We start from the raw sequence: 20,191 nt of genomic DNA, 5'->3' as shown, positions 1-20,191 counted from the left end.
ACTGTATTTAATACTTACACAGCACCTTGGTGTGCATGAGCATTAACAACTATCAGCAAAAACCTTGCCCTAAGGAGCTTACAGTCTAAATTAGATGGATATGAAACACACAAGGTTGATATGCAAAGGGTGAGCAGATAGTGAGGCCACCATCTAGCCCAGTGGTTCCCAAACTAGGGGCTCAGCTTGTTCCGGGAAAGCCCCTGGCGGGCTGGGTCAGTTTGTTTACCTGCTGCGTCCGCAGGTTCGGCTGATTGCAGCTCCCAGTGGCCGCGGTTCACCGCTCCAGGCCAATGGGGTCTGCGGGAAGTGGTGGCCAGCACGTCCCTCAGCCTGCGCCACTTCCTGCAGCTCCCATTGGCCGAGAACAGCAAACTGTGGCCACTGGAAGCTGTGATTGGCCGAACCTGCATATGCGGCAGATAAACAAACTGGCCCGGCCTGCCACGGGCTTACCCTGAACAAGCTGCACCCCTTCTTTGGGAACCACTGATCTAGCCTCTAGAGCAGTCATTCTGTTTGTATAGTGGGAGACGGAGATGATGGGACAAATCTGAATAGATGTATGGGCAGGGGAAGAAGAACAAGAGATGACTAAAGGGGAGGAGATAGAGCAGAATGTTACAGTAGATCAGTGATGTAAGGCAACAGAGGTAGGCTTAACACATGAGAAGAGAAGGCTCCATGCATAGAGCTGAAAATGGAGAAGCAGTCAAAAGCATCTGTACTTTACACATATCGACCCTCCTCTCTCACTTCCCCAAGAGTTGACACCTTTCTGGTACCAACATGAAAGTTCTGATTTTCCCTGCGGCAAAAATGTGCATAGAATGTTCCCAGTTTTTTTCAGTGTTGTAAATGTTATCACTGAGCCAAATTATTATATCTTAAATTTCCCAGGAAGGACAAAATGCAATAGTCTTGATATTTGAAATATACAATATCTTTCCCACCCCCTGTACGCTACTACTGCAATGTACCAAATGTGGCATTTATTGATTAAATGGACAGCAGCCATCAAGACCCAGACTTTCAGAAGAGTTAGATGTGCACTTTGCAGGTGAAGTTAGAGTGATTGTTCAAGTACCTGATTTTGCATGTACACTCAAAATGAACATAATCAGCCATTTGTATATACAGTTATCGAGTTTGGACTTGCAACTGTTACATTCATGATATGTAGGGTTATCTGACCTGTCAAATTAATGCATGTAATATACAGGCATTCATATTATTGTTTGTATTACGGTAGCACTTAGGAATCCCAGAGAGGACCAGGGTCCCATTGTGCTAGGCACCATACAAACTAGTAACTAAGAAGACAGTCCTGCCCCAGAGAGCTTACGAAACAGGACACAACAAGCTGATGAAACAAACGGGGCAGGTGCGTGTCGAGAATAGACTGTAACAATAGAACAAACAGGGCTGATCAGAGAAGCCAAGTTGCCTTTCATTTAACATGTTAATTAGTGAAAATTCATGTCACATTTTTTGAACCAGTGCTATTTGGAATGATCAGGGAAAAGGGGCTCAATTGATCATTCCTGATGGAGGTCTCTGAATCAGTCTGATAAGGCAAAACACTGAGTGGTAAGAGCTGTGCTGAATGGGGCTGTACTTCCTATACTATGCGCAGAATAACTCTCCCCACCGAACGTAAAATAGTTGGGGCAGGCATCTGAGTTATTCCACTATTTCTGGCTACAAGGTCAACTCAGCACCTGTAGGTTGTAAGTGGCTCTCGGGCTGTCTCTGGCATTTGCAGGATTCTCTACTCATTCCAATCTCATCTACAGTCCAACAAAATGTGGATGCGCAAAACACAAGAATGGGTTTATTGGCTTGGCTTATGGGCTCACCTGTAAGTGATCGGGCTCAACTTCAGCTCCGATACCCTCAGAGGAATTGATTGGGCAACAGTGCTACTGGGAGTCAGCCAGAAAAGAGATCCCTGCGCTTGTACAAAAACTATTACAGCATTAGAGCTTTTTCTCCTCTCTCAAATGGAGTGCTAGCTAAATCGTAAGCCGTGCTGAGGGCTCAAGAGCAGCAAAAAGCATCACTATATAGGAAAGCGTAATTCTGGATCAATAGTAGGATGCCAGCTCCCCAAAGCACCATAAAGGGGGACTAAAATACAGGGCAATGCACTCCAGAGGCAATGGGCAGTGTACAGCATGCATCACATGCACATCTCCTCCTGACCTCTGCTTTAGACGAGTGCTCCCCTTCCAAAGAATTCATGCAAGCTATTTTTAACTGTGCCGACTGGGGAGCTGGAATTAGGAAGAGACCTTCTCCACTGCAACAACCTGAAGTCTGTGTTCCCTAATATGTAGGTTGCTGCTGGCTGTCCCCAGGGGCGCATTCCTCGATCACTGTCTTCCTAAGTGGGACAGAGAGTTCCATCATGATTTTTAGGGGGCCCTTTTCTTCCTTTCCATTTACTGTTACATTAGATTTGGATTGTGTATTGTGTAGTTCTGTTCTGAAGAAGAGCTATTGACTTCTGCCGCTGGTAAGTTTAGAGTGGAATTTTCAAAGGTGCCAGTCCCTGCAGCACCTTCTTTCCCATGCAAATATTCTGCCCTGCTTGTCTGCCCCGTGAATTGCTCCCTGCTGTGGCACTAGATGTTTGCGTAGAGCTGGTAGAAAAACGTCACTTTTTTCAGGAAAAATTCACTCTGTTTCTGACCAGCTAAAGAGCTGGATGAAAAAATTCAAATTTCTAAATTTTTTTGCAGAAAGTGTTCCTGTTTTTTACCAGCTCTAGCATGCTTGGGGGAAATTGCTGGATCTTAAGCACTTTGAGGTCTATAGCTGAAAAGCTATTTCTTTGTCCTCCTTCAAATCCCTCCTTAAAACTCTCCTTGGCTGTGATGCCTATAAAAAACATAGAGATGGTTAGGTGGCTGGTGTGCTGAGTCCATGCCTGTCATGCTGAGTTAGCAGTATTGTCTTGTCGTTTCCTGGTGCTTTCCTGTCTCTCTGTCTGTCCACTTGTTGCGTCTTGTCTTATATCTAGATTGGAAGCTCTCTGGGACAGGGACCATCTTTTTGTTCTGTTTGTACAGCACCTAGCGCGATAGGGGCCTGTTCATGCCTGGGGCTCCTGGGTGTTATGGTAATACAAATTATGAATCATTTTGAAAGGGCTCTGTAAGAGCTACGTTTTGTTATTATTCAGAATCACTAACCAGCATTTGAATGGCCAACAAACACTAGGATTGCATGCCTGTCCCTATCCTAGTGCAGCTGGCTGAATACAAGCTCCTCTGCTGTAGAGTTGTGCCTTTTCTCCCCACCCCAGCCACCAGTCCAGCATGTTAATAAATTCATAGCGGTCCCCTTCAGATGGTAATGGACAGTGGCAATCTCCACTCATACCTTCCTGGCTGCTACAGTCCCAGTAGCACCTGGCTATGAGCACATTGTCGGTGGAAGCTGAATGCAACGTATTTATCTCCAAAGCCCATCAAGGTCTGCAAAACCCAGGCACTAATCACAGAACCTGTGCTATAATAAATTATCTAAATCAGGGTCGCACACAAGCCCAGGGAGCCAGCATCTTAACGTGGGAGCAGGGTCCTGATGTCTGTGTGGGGTAATCAGACATAGAAGCGGTGGACAAATGCCCATGGGGAAGAGAGTTTGTTTGAGTTGCATAGGCACAGGTTTGAGAACTGACTCAGCTGCTCAGGCTCCCAGCACCTGGCAGATCTCAACACGTGATGCGAGTAAGATGCCAGTTTCTAAGCCATAGCTCCAGAGCATTGTGCAGCTGTTCATGGTGTTAGAAGAATTGCAGGAAAATGCTACATCAGTGGGAGTGAGGCAAAGGCCAGCCTCGCAAAGCAAGGGGAATCCACCACCAGCATAACAATATCTCTTACTCACGCAGCACCTGGAGGACCCCAAACTCAGACTATGTGCCGGGAGGGGGCAGATCACCAGTTACAGTGCTGAGAATCCAGATTCACTCCATCGTCTGCAATAACCGAGGTCAGGATTGGCCCCACCCGCACCCCAGTGAGGCGACTACAGCCTGCTGAGCTACAGACCTGCTGCCCTTTCAGCTGGGTAGTGTGCTCGCCTCCTTTTCCAGACATAAACTCCTGTACTGTTCCCTTCAAGGAAGGAGCTAGGCTCTGCTCTCACGCCAGTGTAACTCCAGAGTTGCTCCACTGACTTCAAAGGAGTTGCACCCGCTTATGCTAGGGTTAGGTCTGGATCACCATCGCCAGGCCAGGCAGTTTTCCTCATCCAAGCACTGAATTCAGCCCAGCTGTGCTCAGCTTGGGAGGACTGACAGGATCATTGCACCAGGTTCAGGCTACCTTTATTGTACTGTTCTTGCCTGGCCTGGGTCTTGGCCTGTAGGAACTGTATTACTTCAGAGGAAGCAGCCTGCTTGTCCCATCGCTAGAGCCCTACGCAGCCGCCTGATAAGCACAAGATACAGCAGCCTGTTAGGAGGAAGGGAAGCCTCTGTGTACCAAACCGGGACTGCCACAGGATTAGCGTAATCAGGAGTTGTCTTGTCTGGTGTAACTCCCCAGGCCATGCCGCAGCTGTGTTTCATCCTGGTGCATTAAGGAATGAGCTGGGGTATCTGCACTGGCTGTTGCTAACATGTTAGCATGTGCATTCCTCACGCACCAGTGAGTAGGGAAGCCTACTTTCTGGGTATCAACGTGGCACCAGGTGCCCCCTAGAGAGCCGTATGCACCCGCTCCCAGTCCCTCACCATCCTCTGCTTGAGTAGCTTGTTGTAATAACTGAGCCATGCAATGTCCCACTTGGGGTGTTTGTGCTGACCAAGCCTGAGCGAGACAGGAGCTCTGAAAGTTCTGACCTTCCACGCCTCACCATAAATCAGTATGTGACATGACTGATGGCAACTGTGTCTCAGGCCTTATCAATTTGCAAACTCTAGAAAGGGGATAAGAGAGACGGTGTCTCCTCACATGACAAATCACTTCCTCTTTGCCCTGCAGGGAGATACTGAGATCATGTCTACACAGGGACATCCAGGAAAATAAACCTGAATTAACTAACAGTGTGAATTTGAAATGGATTTGTTAAACTGCATTGAATGCCTATGTGGATGCAGTTATTCAGAATGAAAGTGGCCTTAATTCGATTTAGCATAATTCACTTTGGAAGTGAATTAAACTACACTGAATTAAGGCTACTCTAATTTTAGATGAGGGTGTTCACACAGGGTTTTAATGCAGTTTAACTAATTCACTTCAAAATCAGATCTTTAATTAATTTGGATTAATTATCCTCAATGTCCCTGGGTAGACAAGCCCTAGTATATCCAGAGCTGGTTCCTAGTTTTAGTTCCCTAAAAGTCCATTCAAGTTAATCATCTTAAAGTGAAGCCCCACTATCATGTTAGCCCATACTGCAATATACTAAAGGCAAGCAGGCTACTGATGATAGGGAGGTGACCCTCCATCCAATTTAGCCCTCAGAATGGCGAGTTGAGGTGGTTGCAAATAGGAATGTGCCTGCCTGATGTCTCCCAGTCTGAGAATGTTTCTTATTCTATCATATGTCTCTTCCTTGGATATTCTGCTACTGAACATCCCAATACCCCATTCTTCACAAACCCTAGGCTTTGGTTTAGGAGCCAGATACCACAACAAGGGCTGGGTTTGTGCAGCCCTTTCCGGCCATGTCAAGCACATGCTCCCACAAGAGGTCCCACTGTGCTCTGCTCCAGCCTCTTCATGCCACTCTACCGGCAGTAAACCTAGCAGAGATGGCCTCTGGGGATCAGGGTATCTCATAATGGCTCTACACTGCCTCTCTCACAGTCCCCAAGCATAGAGGGTGTGTTGTGTGAAGAAGGGGACATGGCCACAGCATGATGAATATAAGTTAGGGTGGCCATGTGGCAGCTCTGACTTAAAATAAGGGCCACGAGAAGCTCAGGAATGCAGAAGTTGCAATGGTGGCTTAAAGCCCCTCTGTCCCTGGGCTGGAGGAACAGAGGATCTGGCCCATCCTCTTCAATGGGACTACAAGGGAACAAGCACTCACCAGCGCACACAAAGGTGGCCCATTCTAGCCCCAAGCATGCAACTTCAACCCCTTGATCAATGGGGCAGACAATGTCCTCAGACACTGTAGGGCAAGTTCTGAGATTCCCACCCTAATTTAGTAGCTAAAGCCTGGGCTTCTTTCTCTGGATTGCCCCCTCCAGGATACAAGTGCAAGAAGTAATTTTGAACAGAAAAACAAAAATTGTAGAATGCTATCCGAGACCGCTCAGCTTGCAAGCTAGAAGGAAGATGATGGGTAAATGTAAGCAATAGGCTGACTCCTGTTTGGATTGCCCCTTCTGGGATCCAAGTGGAAGAGCGGCACTGTCAATGTTTGTCAAGCTGCACTCTTTCCCGGAGCATTGCTTTGGAGAGTTAAAAGGAGCACCTCTCTGCAAGGTGAAGGCTGCTTTCAGGCTCTGCGCTGAGCGCTGTGAATCCACCCTGATTCCCCAGGCACGAAAAGCACATAAATATGCCACCAGGCCCTCCCCAGATTGTAGTGGAATTAATCACACTGATTATATGCTACCAAAAAAGGAGACACTTTCTCTGTTTACAGCTTCCCGTGATCTCCTGCATGCAGTCGAGGTTTAAAATTGCAGACTTCTGTCTCATCAGCTAGTGTCTCTGGATGTTTCAGGAGCTCTTAATAATTTTGGACAGAAAAACAAAAATTGTAGAAAACTATCTGAGAGAGCTCAGCTTGCAAGCTAAGAAGGAAGACGATGGTAAATGTAAACAATAGGACGACTCCTGTTTCCAACATAAAGGGAGATGATTCCAGATATAGAAATTCTGAAGCATAGGGGGGATGTATATTGTGGTTATTTGCATGTTAACAGTCAGAATGCCCTTCTAGTTCACAGCATTTTACAGCATTGCTGAGCATGAAGATTTGGGAACATGCTAGCCATTTAATTCTTTTCCATAATCTTTGCAACCAAGAATCATGGAAGTTTCTCTCGCTTTTCATCGTAAAGAAACTTGGGGGCAAAATTTGAGCAGCCTCTTTTATTGCACCTGCAATATTTGTGTGCGCCAAAACCCTCCCCCCTCACACATATGTAAGTGGGTATTTGGTGAAAGAGAATTAATCCTGGGGTCCTGGCTAAACTGAAGCTCTGGTGATTACATTCTATCTAAAATTCCCTTTGCAGTCTCAATGGAATACAGTATCTTTCCTCAGTTCCAGTTCTAAGACGTTGCTCTACCATTGTGTGCCATCAAACAGCATCTGTATTTCACCCCAACGGGGTCTGTGTATCAGTGTGGGGAAAAGGATCACTGTGTGTCACTTAGCTAGCTCACAGATTATTGCAAAGCTGAATTAATGCTTGTAATTAATAGTATTCGTGTTTACACATACAGATCAATAATCATACATCTAACTGTCCTTATTTATACAAATGTGTGTAGTTTTGTATATGCACATTTACATGTCCACAAATATGGATTGATGTGATTCTGGAAGCTGCTGAAAATCTGGTCTTCTTGACAGTGTTAGGAAAACAAGTATTCTTAGCCTTGGATGGAACAGGGTGGCTTGTTTGTGCACAGAATTGGTCTCTTCTGTTCTGAAGGCTCAATTTCATTGTTGAAGTCAGCTTCATATCTGGGCTGCCCAGAGGATTCAGGGGGCCTGGGGCAAAGCAATTTGGGGGGGCCCTTCCATAAAAAAAGTTGCAAAACTATAGAATATTATATTCTCGTGGGAGCCCCTGTGGGGCCCAGGTCCTGGGTCAAATTGCCCCCATTTGTCATCCCCTCCCCGCCCTTCCCCCCCCCCCCCCCCGGCAGCCCTGCTTCATACTTAAGGTGACCAGATGAGAGGAAGGAAATATTGGGACACACAGGGTGGTATTCGGCGGAGAAGAAAAAAACCCAAAAAACAGTGCGAAATATCGGGACAAATGCCTAAATATCTGGACGATCCTGATTTTATCGGGACATCTGGTCACCCTATTCATACTAAACAGGCATCTTTGCTCCAAAGCTAGCTTAACTTCTCATGTGAAGATCATAGGGACCAAAATGCTAGGTATCTTAGCAATCTCACAGACAGACAGATAACTTAGTCAGCCTTATGAAGCAAGCAGGAGATGTTTCTCTACAGGACTCAAGAAGCCAAGGTATGAAAGAGGAGACATCTGTGCCACTGCTGGTGGTTTTCATATTACAATTGCAGCTCTGGAGGTTGGTATGGATAGGGGAATCTGCCTGAAAGACTGGACTCTTGTTTCTTTTATGGTCACTTGAGAGGCATTCAGGACAGAACTTGCCTAGCTTTGCCCACTGTTGTATGTGGGGATCTACGGTTCCATAGCCTGCTCCTATGCAGGAAAGATGAAGCTGTCTGTGTACCACACTCAAGACTTTTGAGGCTGCAGTTGGCCCTTAGGCCATAATGTTGTTGTCATGTACATTGTAGAAATGCCCAAACTGTGCAAGACGCATGGTCCCTGCCCCAAGAACTTACCATTTTAAATACAAACCAACTGACAAAAGGTGGGGGAAAGAAGTGTTCCTTGGTGTTCCCTGGCTATGGAAACAGAATCCCATCCTGCAGAATGCAAGGATGCCACATCTCGGAGGGGCCTTTCCTTCCGTGTCCCACTACAGCAGGTGTGATTGGCTGGGGCACTCCTGCTCCAAGTCCCCAAGGTTGAAGGTGTGGTAGCCAAGCAATAGAGCTGTGCCGTTTGTTAGCACAATTACTGGCTAATTAGGCACATTTGCAAACACAGTTACCTTATTCTTATGCACAGCTAGGTGTGCACGTGGACACACACTATGCTTGAGCAGTTGTGCACTTAACTTATTTGCCAGTCTGTCCCGTTTTGCTTGGCTGTCCATAGGCTGTGGATTTTCATTTCCATTCAGTGGCTTCTGTTTGCTGGCAGGTGGGGTTAGCTTAGTGCAGTGCTGGTTTGCCACCTGTTGATGGTAATAATCATGTCTGTTTTTAACTACATAATGGTGCCCAGGTCTATGGCAGCAGGGGTGGCAATAAACATCCTAGGAAAATGACTAGTTGGCAGGTGAATAGGCTAAACTTTTCACTGCTCCTTCTGCCCACTTGTCAAAGGGATTATTGGGAAATGAGGTGCCAGGTTTTTAATTCTTCGGTGTTCTCTGTGTGGCCAATGACATGTGCTTGGGCCAGGCTGATCATAGCTTCAGGAGTTACTTAATGTCATGACGGTGTTTTCTTCACAGGACCTCCCATGCCAAAGCCAAGGCAGATGGAGCTGAGCAAGCAGCTCAGGCAGCTAACAATGAATCGAGCGTAGCCAGGACTATGGCCAGGGAACTATCTCCAGACTTCTATCAGCCAGGTAAGCTGGGGGAGCAGCTTCTACTTAAACCTCAGGTGCTGTGCCCCAATCATCAGGGAGCGGGAGAAGGCAAGAGAAACAGGCTGAGAAGAGCAGAGGAGCGTTTTGCGATTTCCCAGTGAGTCGAACGCAGCCCACTGGTACAATGTGGGCTGGCCAGTTTACTCAGTGATACTGACCCAAGACACTTTCCCAAAAGCTTTTTGCTTCCCAGGTCAGCAAGAGCTAGAAATGACTTGGAGGAAAAGAAGCAAATAAAGAATTAAATAAATTGGTGCTCCCCCCCCATCTTCCGCCACCCTTTCTATAGGTCCGGGCTGGCTGCAGATTTGCCTGGATCCCAATTGTGTTCCCATAATCCACTGCTTGTACATTGGGGTTGTAGCAGTTCATCATAAGAACGGCTATACTGGGTCAGACCAAAGGTCCATCTAGCCTAGTATCTGTCTACCAACAGTGGCCAATGCCAGGTACCCCAGAGGGAGTGAATCTAACAGGCAATGATTAAGTGATCTCTCTCGTATGCAGGTCTGCACTTTTGAAGAGCTTTACCTTGATTTTTGTGGTCCAGCTTTGCCAGAGGAATTCATAGTTTCATGTGTCTCCACACTGGACAGGAGGGTTCTCAGGTTTAGCTAATTAATGCCTGTAAAATGCAGTGAGAAAGCTACACTGTAAAATATTATCGTTAGTTACTATTTAATTTCTTACCACAGATGCAGATTATTCTGTTAGGAAAATACTTGGGCAGCTATTTCTGGTGATGGAGCATTAGGGAGTTAATAGATGTGATGTTTACTACTAGAACCTGATCATAAATGCCAGGAACTTTCCCTAACTACAGCCAACTGGAAATGCATTCTTCTTAAGTATTGTAAACCTGACTTTGTCGACTGAGGGAGCAGATCTAGTGGCTAGTGCAGACAACTTGCGGTCCTAACTCTGACATCTTTCTCCTGACTTGTTTTGTTATCTCAAGCAAGTCACTCCACCTCTCAGTGCCTGAATTTACAAAGAGGTTAGGTGATTTGCCTAAGATAATACAGGAAAGCAGTAGTAGAGGTGGGAATAGAACTCAAGTGTCCAGACACCCAACCCCCTTCATTAACCAGTAGGCTGTGATGCTTACTTCTCCTTTGATTTGTATACCTTGAGGGTTACAGTGATCTCTGGTATTAACATGAAAACAGGACACATAGTAGGAAAGAAAAATTGCTCCTCTCCAACACAGAAATTCTACAGGTTGAAGGAGAAAAATCCCCACAGATATTGTCCAAATTCCCTGCAGACGTCTGTTGTCCCTGGCTATAATAGCTGAGATACATCACTCTGTGGGAGGACTTCCTGGGTACCCAAAGCATGGTCATTTCTGTTGTAGCTGGCTTTAAGCTAGGAAGCACCATCATACATTGGCATGTGTGTGAGCCAACATGTGACGCTTCAGTTAACAATAGCTCATTTGACCCTAGCATGAGACTGTCAGCTGTCACTTATGGTTCCACAATTCACCCAGCACACACCAAGGTATTTATAGCATGCATGTAAGAAGAAATTGGAATTCCCAGTGTGAGTTTTTCTTTTAAGTATATATTTAGATTTTTTTGCATCTGTGGTGATTCCATGACGTAATTTGTGCACCCTTTGCAAAATGGCCTCCCCTCAAATGCTTGAATCAGCTAAATGCCTTTTGAATTTAGAGTCACATCAGATTCTTGCATCTTCTAATATTTTATTAGAATTCCTGTTTTCCTTCTTTTGCTCTCTTTTTAATGCAAATTATGTTTTATTGAGAGAGTGGAGTACAGAAAAGCAAAATGATACAACACTACCAGGAAAACATGTATCTGTAAACAAAACTGTAATGGTCTGAATTTTCATTTACACTCAAATCCCTTTATACCACTCTGCCAGTTTAAAAGGGTGTAAACATAGCATAACTGGGAATCTGGCCCACTAGCAATCAAATTCCAACCAAGTGTTATCAGGGGCGGCTCCAGGCCCCAGCACGCCAAGTGCGTGCTTGGGGTGGCATGCTGCGGGGAGTGCTCTGCCGGTCGCTGGAAGGGCGGCAGGCAGGCAGCCTTCGGCGGCATGCCTATGGAGGGTCCGCTAGTCCCGCAGCTCTAGTGGACCTCCCGCAGGCGTGCCTGCAGAGGGTCCGCTGGTCCCGTGGCTTCAGTGGAGCTGTGGGACCAGCGGACCGTCCGCAGGCACGCCTGCGGGAGGTCCACCGGAGCCACCTGACCGGCGACCGGCAGAGTGCCCCCCGCGGCATGCCGCTGTGCTTGGGGCGGCGAAATGTCTACAGCCGCCCCTGAGTGTTATACAAATGGAATTCCTTCATGTCAATCTTTCTTATGTCAGGATGTTCCTCTCTTTCACTGAGTTTTATTTTAAGTACGTGATTTTTAAATAATACAACAACTTCCAGTTTATCTGCAGACTTGAGTTTATGGGGATCAAATAAAGACCCAGAAATCACATGTACACAAAAGAGAAAATAAATGTCATTTATTTTCTTTTGCATGGTTTCAACCCATGGCAGTAACTGCCATGACTTCTCATCATGTGACACATCAGTCATTTCTATTCACAGTGCTGTCTCCTCTGGATTCAGGCCATGACCGGTTGCATACATCTGGCAGTGTGACGTCTCATCGTAGATGCATTCCTCCCACTCTGTTATGGGTGCAAAGTAGAGCTGGGTAAAAAATGCTTGCAAAAGTTTCGCAAATTCATGTTGGTTTTGTCAGTTTGGCTCAGATGGAAAAAAATTTGAAAAAGTCAAAACCTTTTATGTCAGTGTTTTCAAACTGAAATGTTTTGAGGTTGGGGGGTCAAAATGACTTTTTATTGCAACATTTTTGTCTTATCTTTTTTAAAATGCAAAAAGGTACAAGCCCTGCTCAGATTTGAAACCAAATGTTTCATTTTGTGTCAACCAAAATATTTCTTTCAAGCAAAAATGTTTTTTTGTTTTTGTTTTTGGTTTTGTTTTTTTAACTTTTTGCTTCACTGAAAACTCCAAAAATTTCATTTTTGGGTAGACTTGAAACAATTTTTGTCCTGATTTTTCAGAACTATCAGTGAACTGAAAAGTCTATTATTTGCCCAGCTCTTGTGATAGGAGTCCTGGACTTACACAGCTACATTCCCAACGGTGCGTTTTCACTGCAGAGTTAGCTTTGGGATTGGGATGCAAGTCTCAGCACCCAGATTAGCCTAGCCTGGCTGTTAGCATCCCCACAGCAAAGCTACACCTATGTTACTGTGTCCTCACTGGTTTTGCACTTGACCATGCATCCCTGGGGGCATATCCCGTGGTTCTTCAAATGCTTGCTCATGTTGATTCAATTCTAGGTGTGCACACACCCATGTGCGCGATCATTGGAGATTTTTGCATTAGGGTACCTGAAGGACCGGCTGTAGTGCCCTCTAGAGTGCCATGCTCATGCCACGATTTATCAGGCACTGACGGCCCATGCCCTCTCAGTTCCTTCTTACTGCCCATGGTGGTCAGTCAGAGTGGCTCTCTTGCTTGTCTAGAGCTAGCGATTTCTCCCATTGGACTTTCCCCTCAGGCCTTTGTTTGATTGTAGTTGGTGTTAAGTAGTTGTTAAGTGCATAGTTAGCTGATAGTTAAGGTCCCAGCGGGGACTTCGCCCCAAGCGGGGCATGCCCCAAGCTCCCAGGTTAAAGCCTTGCTTGGTCTGTGGCAGGCCTATGCCTGTGAGTGACCTCCCCAACAGCTGCCTTAAGTGCTTAGGGGAATCACACATCAAGGAGCGTTGCTGAATCTGTAAGAACTTTTGGCCTCATACCCAGAAGGAGAGGGACATTCACCTCAGGGCTCTCCTAATGGAGTCCGCTGTCTGCTCGGCTTCCGGAGCACTCTGTGCAGGCCGCACTGGATACTTCGGCACCAGCGCCCAGCTCCTCTTGGCAACGTTCGCTGTCGCCGGTGCTGGAAAAGAAGGCAAAGAAGCGGCCATTGGCGCCAAGCAACAAGGCCCAGGGTCATTCAGTAGAGAGACCAGGCCTGTCTGCTAACCTTCTCCAGAGCAACATGAGCATGCCTCTGCATCTGGGGCTCTTAGCCCTCTTAAAGGTCTGTCACTGACTCTGGTGAGCAGAATGGGACCCACCATCCTGCCTGCACCGTCGTCATCCCAAACCCAGGTGCAGAGAAAGCACAGTTCGCCCTCTTGCCAATCCGCATCTAGACGTCGGTCTCAGTCGCCGGCAGCGTGGGACTGCTCCCCTTTGTGTTACGGTCTCCATGGCACCATTCCCCCCAACGCCAGTTCTCCCCAGTACTGAGACCATTCTCCCCAGTATAACAACCAGTCACTTCTGTGTGACCAGCACTCACCAGTAGCCACAAACAGCAAACAGACCCAGGAGTCGATGGCTCCTCCCTTGTCGCTGGAGAGTGATTCCTCTGGCAGAGAGACCCAATTCAGCCCATTGCCTCAGTCTCCATGATGGGATTGGGCACCGGAAACTGCTCTGCTGTCCACGGCACCTCAGTGGCAGCAAGGCCAGTGGCCAACACACTGGCCATATTGGGGAGCCTGGGGAGTTCTGGTGATGACAATGCCTTCTTTGCAGCATGCATCAGTGGCTGTGTTGGAGCGAAGATCGACGGCTTCACTGGCACCAGGCCCAGTGCCAGAAGCTCGCTCTGAGGTTGATGTGGAGTATACGGTGCCCACCCCCAAACCTCCCTCTCCAGCGGCTGCCGAGCCCTCGGCACCTCCATCGGTGGCCAGGGCCGCCTCCTGTTCTCCAGATGAGGCGGTCGTGGGACCTTCCAGGGCCAGCTCCCCAGATGACTTTAAAGAATACCAAGCCCTTCTCAGGTGGGTGGCCGAAAACTTGGGGCTAGAAGTGCAGGAGATGGCAAAGCAGGAGGACACCTTTTTCAATGTCCTCTCAGCCTCCATGCTCCCCCAGATTGCCCAATTTGTACATGATGGGGTCCTCAAGATTGCTAAGGCTCTGTGGCAGACCCCATCCTCTATCCTACCCACCTCGAAATGGTCTGAGAAAAAGTACTTTGTACCAGCCAAAGGTTTCGAGTGCTTGTATACCCACCCTCCCCCAAGCTCACTGATGGTGTCAGCAGCCAACGAGAAGGAAAAGCAGATTCCCCCCCTACCTCTACCCCCAAGAACACAGAAGCCAAGAAACTTGATTTATTTGGCAGAAAAATTTATTCAACAGCAAGCTTACAATTTTGGGTGGCGAACCATCAAGCCCTTCTGGGCCTATACAATTTTAACCTCTGGGACAGCCTCCTGAAGTTCCAGGACTCCCTTCCTCGGTGTCAGGCTCAGGAGTTTGGTACTCTGGTAGAGGAAGAGACTGCAGCAGCTCGGCAGCAAGGGTTATCACGTTGGTGGTGGTTATGCTATGCAACTTCTAGTTCCAAATGGCAGTCTTTTTCCAGGAGATGCAGGCCTCAATTCAAGACCTCCCCTTTGATGGCGTTGGGCTCTTCTCTGATCAGATGGACACCAGGCTACATGGATTGAAGGACACTAAGGCTACCCTTCGTTCGTTGGGCATGCAAGGAGAAGGAACACCGGGTTTAGCCATCGCCGCTCTTCCTCCTCTCTCTCACCAGCCCAGCCCGGACCTGCTAAGCACCTGAGGAGGCCCAAAAACGATTGTTTTGAGGGTGCACTCAAGAGCAATTCCCTAGTCAGCTGGCTGGATCCTGCCCATCCTTTCCTCAACCACCTTTCCCCCTACCACTTGGCCTGGTTACGAGTTACCTTGGACCACTGGGTCCTGGACATAGTAGCTTGGGGCTATACCCTGCAGTTTGTGGATACCCCTCCTTCCCAACCCCCTGATTCTCTGTCCGTCTTCAGGCATCCCTCTTGTGAGCAAGTCCCGGTTCAGGAGGTCGACAAGCTCCTGCAGTTGGGGGCTGTGGAGGCGGTTCCTCAGGACATGGAAGAAAGAAGATTCTACTCCCGATGCTTGCTAATCCCAAAGGCCAAACTGGGGCCTCAGACCCATCCTGGACCTGCGTGGCCTCAAGTCTCTCAAGAAGTTTAAGTTCCACATGGTCTCCCTGGCCTGCATTATCCCCTCCCTGGATCTGGGGGACTGGTACACCATTCTCAACTTAAAGGACACTTATTTCCATGTCTCCATATTCCCAGGACACAGACAGTTCTTGTATTTCATAGTGGCAGGATGCCACTTCCAGTTCATGGTGCTACCCTTTGACCTGTCCTCAGCCCCCAGGGTGTTCACGAAATGCGTGGTGCCAGTAGCAGCTTACCTCAGATGCCGGGGGGTCCAGATCTTTCCGTATCTTGATGACTGGTTCATCAAGGGCAGGTCTCTGGGACAGGTGCAGAGAAGCCTCGATCTGGTATTCTCCACCTGCAGCGACATGGGCCTGTTGATAAACATGGAAAAGCACACGTTAACGCTGGTCCAGTGCATAGAGTTTATCACGGCCTTCCTTCTGGAAACACACTTTCAGGCCATGGTGGACCTCATTGCCCAAGTGAGGAGACATCCGATCACCATGGCTCACACTTGTCTGCAGCTGATGGGCCACATGCAGCATGGACGTACATGGTCAGGCATGCCCGGCTTCATCTGCAATCCCTGCAAATGTGGCTAGCAATGGTCTATGTTCCCAGCAGGCACCCCCTCGACTGAGCAGTCACTGTGCTGGACCGTGTCCTCTCGCTCTTGAACTGGGGCTAGACTCCAGGTCAGTGCTGCGGGGAGATTCCCTTTGTGTACCCATCACTGTCACTCACCCTGGTCTTGGACGCATCAGATCTGGGCTGCGGAGCCCACCTGGGTGAGCTCAGCACCGAAGGTTGCTGGATGCAGCATGACTTAGCTCTTCATATCAATGTCAGGGAGCTCAAGATGGTGCGCCAGACCTATCAGTCATTTTTGTCCCACCTGAAAGGCAAGGTGGTGCAGGTCCTCATGGACAACATGGCCACAATGTATTACATCAATAGGCAAGGCGGTGCCAGGTCCTAGGCCCTGTGTCAAGTGGAGCTCAGCCTCTGGGTCCTTTTTGTGTAGAACGCCATCCATCTAGTGGCCACTCATGTACATGGAAACCAGGAAAATCGTGGCAGATCGCCTCAGCAGGACCTCCTCTCACCATGAGTGGTCACTCCATCCAGAGGTGGTCAACCTGATCTTCCGACGATGGGGGACTCCCAGGTGGACCAGTTTGTGTCCAGGCAGAACAGGAAGTGCCACGTGTTCTGCTCCCTGTATGGCGGGGACAAGGGTTCCCTGTTGGACACCTTCCTGATCCCGTGGTTGGGAGCACTGATGTACACTTTTCCACCAGTGCCGTTTATCCACAGTGTCCTGCTAAAGATGAAGCAAGACAGAGCATGCGTCATTCTCATTGCCCCACGTGGCCTCACCAGCACTGGTTCGACAGGCTGCTGAGTCTTTCGGTGGCCAACCCATTGCAGTTACCTCTCCATCTGGATCTGCGATCCCAGAACCATGGCAATCTGCTGCACCCGAACCTGGTGTCACTGCACCTGACAGCGTGGCTGCTCTGTGTCTAAGCATGGACACGCGAGAGTGCTTTGCAGCGGTCCAACAAGTCCTGCTGGGCAGCAGGAAGCCTTCCACCAGGGCTACCTAGGTGGCCAAGTGGAAGAGCTTCACACGTTGGACTTTGGATAAGCGTGTTCGTCCTGAGGAGGCCTTGTTGCAGGACATCCTGGACTATTTGCTGAATCTAAAACTCTAGAGCTTGTCGCTGTCTTTGGTCAGGGTGCACCTGGTGGCCATTTCTGCAGTTCACCTTCCACTTCAGGGCAGGTCTGTCTTCACCCTCCCAAGACAGCACAATTCCTGAAAGGTCTAGAGCACCTGTACCTGCATGTCCGAGACTCGGTTCCCCCATGGGACGTGAATATGGTGCTCTTGAAGCTCATGGACCCTCCTTTTGAACCCCTAGCTTCCTGCTCCCTCTTGCTCCTTCCCTGGAAGGCATCCTTCTTGGTCACTATAATGTCAGCATGGTGGGAGTCCGAGATCAGGGCGCTCACGTCGGAGCAACCCTATACGGTCTACAAGGACAAGGTCCAGCTGCACCCACATCCGGCTTTTCTGCCCACAGTTGTTTCCCAGTTCCACATGGGCCAGGACAGTTACTTACCAGTCCTCTGTCCAAAGCCTCACACATCAGATGAGGGGCGCAGGTTGCATACAGTGAACGTCAGATGGGCGCTGGCCTTCTACATCAATAGAATGAGGCCATTCCCTATGCAGTTGTTTATTTCTGTCACGGACATGATGAACAGCTGCCAGGTGTCAGCCCAGAGAATTTTGTCTTGGATCATGGCGTGCATCCGCCAGTGCTACGAGCTGGCAAAAGTGCCCCCACCAGTGGTTGTGGTGGCTTATTCCACTAGAGCACAGGCATCTTAGGTGGCCTTCCTGGCACAGGTGCCGATCCATGAGATCTGTCGGGCCGCCATCTGGTTATCCGTCCATACGTTCACGTTGCACTACGCACTGACCGACAGGGGCAATTCCTGAAGGTCTGCTGGCTTTGGCAGAGCTGCACTACAAGCTGCACGATGGTGAACTCCGAGCCCACCTCCATGGATACTGCTTGCGAGTCACCTAGAATGGAATCTACATGAGCAAGCACTCGAAGAAGAAAAAACGGTTATCTACCTTTCGTAACTGTTGTTCTTCAAGATGTGTTGCTCACGTCCATTCCACCTCCTGCCCCTTGGTCGGAGTTGTTGGCAAGAAGGAACTGAGATGGTGTAGGGATATACCGCGGCATAAGTGCAGCACTCTAGAGGGCGCTACAGCTTTACCAGTACTGCTACGGCAAAAATCTCTGATGTTCACGCACATGTAGGCGCATGAACCTAGAATGGAATGGACATGACCGACACATCTCGAAGAAAAAAAGTTATGAAAGGCAGGTAACCATTTTTTCTTTGTGCTGAGAGGCTCTAGGTGTCATTCCCAGTTAATTATGTCAATTATGTGAGAACTTGTCTATCCCCTGGGTGAAATCATGGGAAAGCATTGGAGGACTGTCATTTCTTGAGTGATTTTGCCTGCATCCTCACTACAAAGTGAGCAGTTTCCAGCTTGAGTGAAGCACCCAGGTTCAAACCCACTCTTTCAGCTGGGCCAACCAGCCCAGACTTAAAGCACCTCCAAACACAGGTCAGAGGTTTTTTTGTTTGGACGGTTGGGGGCCTTGGGCTAAAACCCAGATAGGGTAACTGTGCAGTGAAGACATACCCCAAGAGGGCTGCGCCTCTTTTGTGGGTGCCACTCAAGTAGTTAGAAATACAAAGTGCTTATATTTGCACCTGCAGTTCATTTAGACGGGTGCAAAAAGAGCATCTACATTGCCAGTGCAAATCGCATCAGCCCTTTAGTGAGTACTGTGCATGGAGTCTCAGCCAGTATCACAGGTGTAACAAAAAGGGGCAAAAATCTGCAGGGAAAGGGCCTCGCTGAAATGTCGCACTCAGAGGCAGGCAACAAGACAGAGGCTGAGCAAACGCCGGCGAGTAAGAGAGGCGGGGAGTGCCGGCATGTTTGTGAGATTGATTTTTCTTGTGTGAATTATTCAGAGGGAGAAGACGGCACCAGCTGAGAGGTGAGGAACCCAAGGCAGGCGGGGAGGCTGCTGAGCGCTATTTTGAGGAGACTGAACAACTGGTGGAATGGCCTCCAAATAATCTAGTTGCAGCCAGAAATAAATGGCCCTGAATGGGTCTCTTTATGATTGACAGGAGCGTGCAGGCAGGGCAGGGTGGCTAAAATAAACCCTATACTTCTCCCCTACCCCCACCTTTGGTAGGAGTCACCCTATACAGGCCAGAGTTAGCAGCATAGTGCTCACACTAGTGATTTTTAGCGGGAGTCAATCAACTTCCAGGCCAGCCTCAAAACCTCAGTTAATACTTGGGGGGAAGGAGAAAAAGAGATTGAACAGCTAGATAGTCCACTGTAGGGAGACTGAAAGGCCTGTTCCTTTGGAGCACATACTCTGCTACATACCCCTGTGTTCCATAGAAGCTGTCAGGTTCAGCAGAACCACACAGGGGATGCTGTTCCCAAAGACAGTTGTAGGTGGCATGGCTTGAACAGGAGCCAAAAGCATAATTCAGAGCAAATAATGTTTTCATGTGTGTTGCCTCGGTCTTCCCAGAGTACAGTTTAAGATTGGCTCGAATTATTATTGATCATTTGTATTACCACAGCACCTAGGAGCTCCTGTTGTGGACTAGCACCCCATTGTGCTAGGTGCTGGACAAACACTTGACAAATTCAATGTTCAAAATGCTTCGCCAAGTAATTCCTGCCAGTGGTTCTTGCTCTGCTGATCCGTCACAGGCCGCATGTTGTATTTGATGTTCACAACACAAACTGGACCCTTGGTTATTTCTGTTCCCTGACCCAGCTAAGCAGATCTCTTGGAACCAGGTTTCTGGTCTGAATGATCAGGATTACAAATGTAAAATTTGCTTTACATGACTGATATGCTTGAATAGTCCCTTAAAATTCACTGTCTCTGCCAGCATACTTGTTTGCTGAAATACTGGCAGAAAGTGACCACAAAAGGGGCATGAACTCAGATTGAATAGAGTCGTTTACTCAGATGAATAGCCACAGACGTTTCACTTAGGCACCCACCTCTAATTAAATCCGGGTTGTTTGCTCTAGTGTAGGCAGGATTTTTTGACAATTGTACTAGACGAAACAGACTCCATCTTCACCACCACCTCTTAGAAGGATTCTTAG

The 20,191-nt window shown here is 48.2% G+C and overlaps 1 protein-coding gene across 1 annotated transcript in view; it reads left to right on the top strand.

Moving 5' to 3' along the window:
- JPH2 (junctophilin 2) overlaps positions 1–20,191 on the top strand; it is a 64,550-nt gene that overhangs the window by 34,247 nt on the left and 10,112 nt on the right. The window contains exon 3 of the mRNA XM_030532760.1: positions 9,273–9,391. Within this exon, the coding sequence (XP_030388620.1) occupies positions 9,273–9,391 (119 nt within the window). The remainder of the gene's footprint in view (positions 1–9,272; positions 9,392–20,191) is intronic.

The sequence above is a fragment of the Gopherus evgoodei genome, chromosome 14 (genome assembly GCF_007399415.2).
Source record: "Gopherus evgoodei ecotype Sinaloan lineage chromosome 14, rGopEvg1_v1.p, whole genome shotgun sequence".
NCBI lineage: Eukaryota > Metazoa > Chordata > Testudines > Testudinidae > Gopherus > Gopherus evgoodei.
The sequence above is the reverse complement of the archived record's forward strand: the minus strand, read 5'-3'. Positions and strand labels throughout refer to the sequence as shown.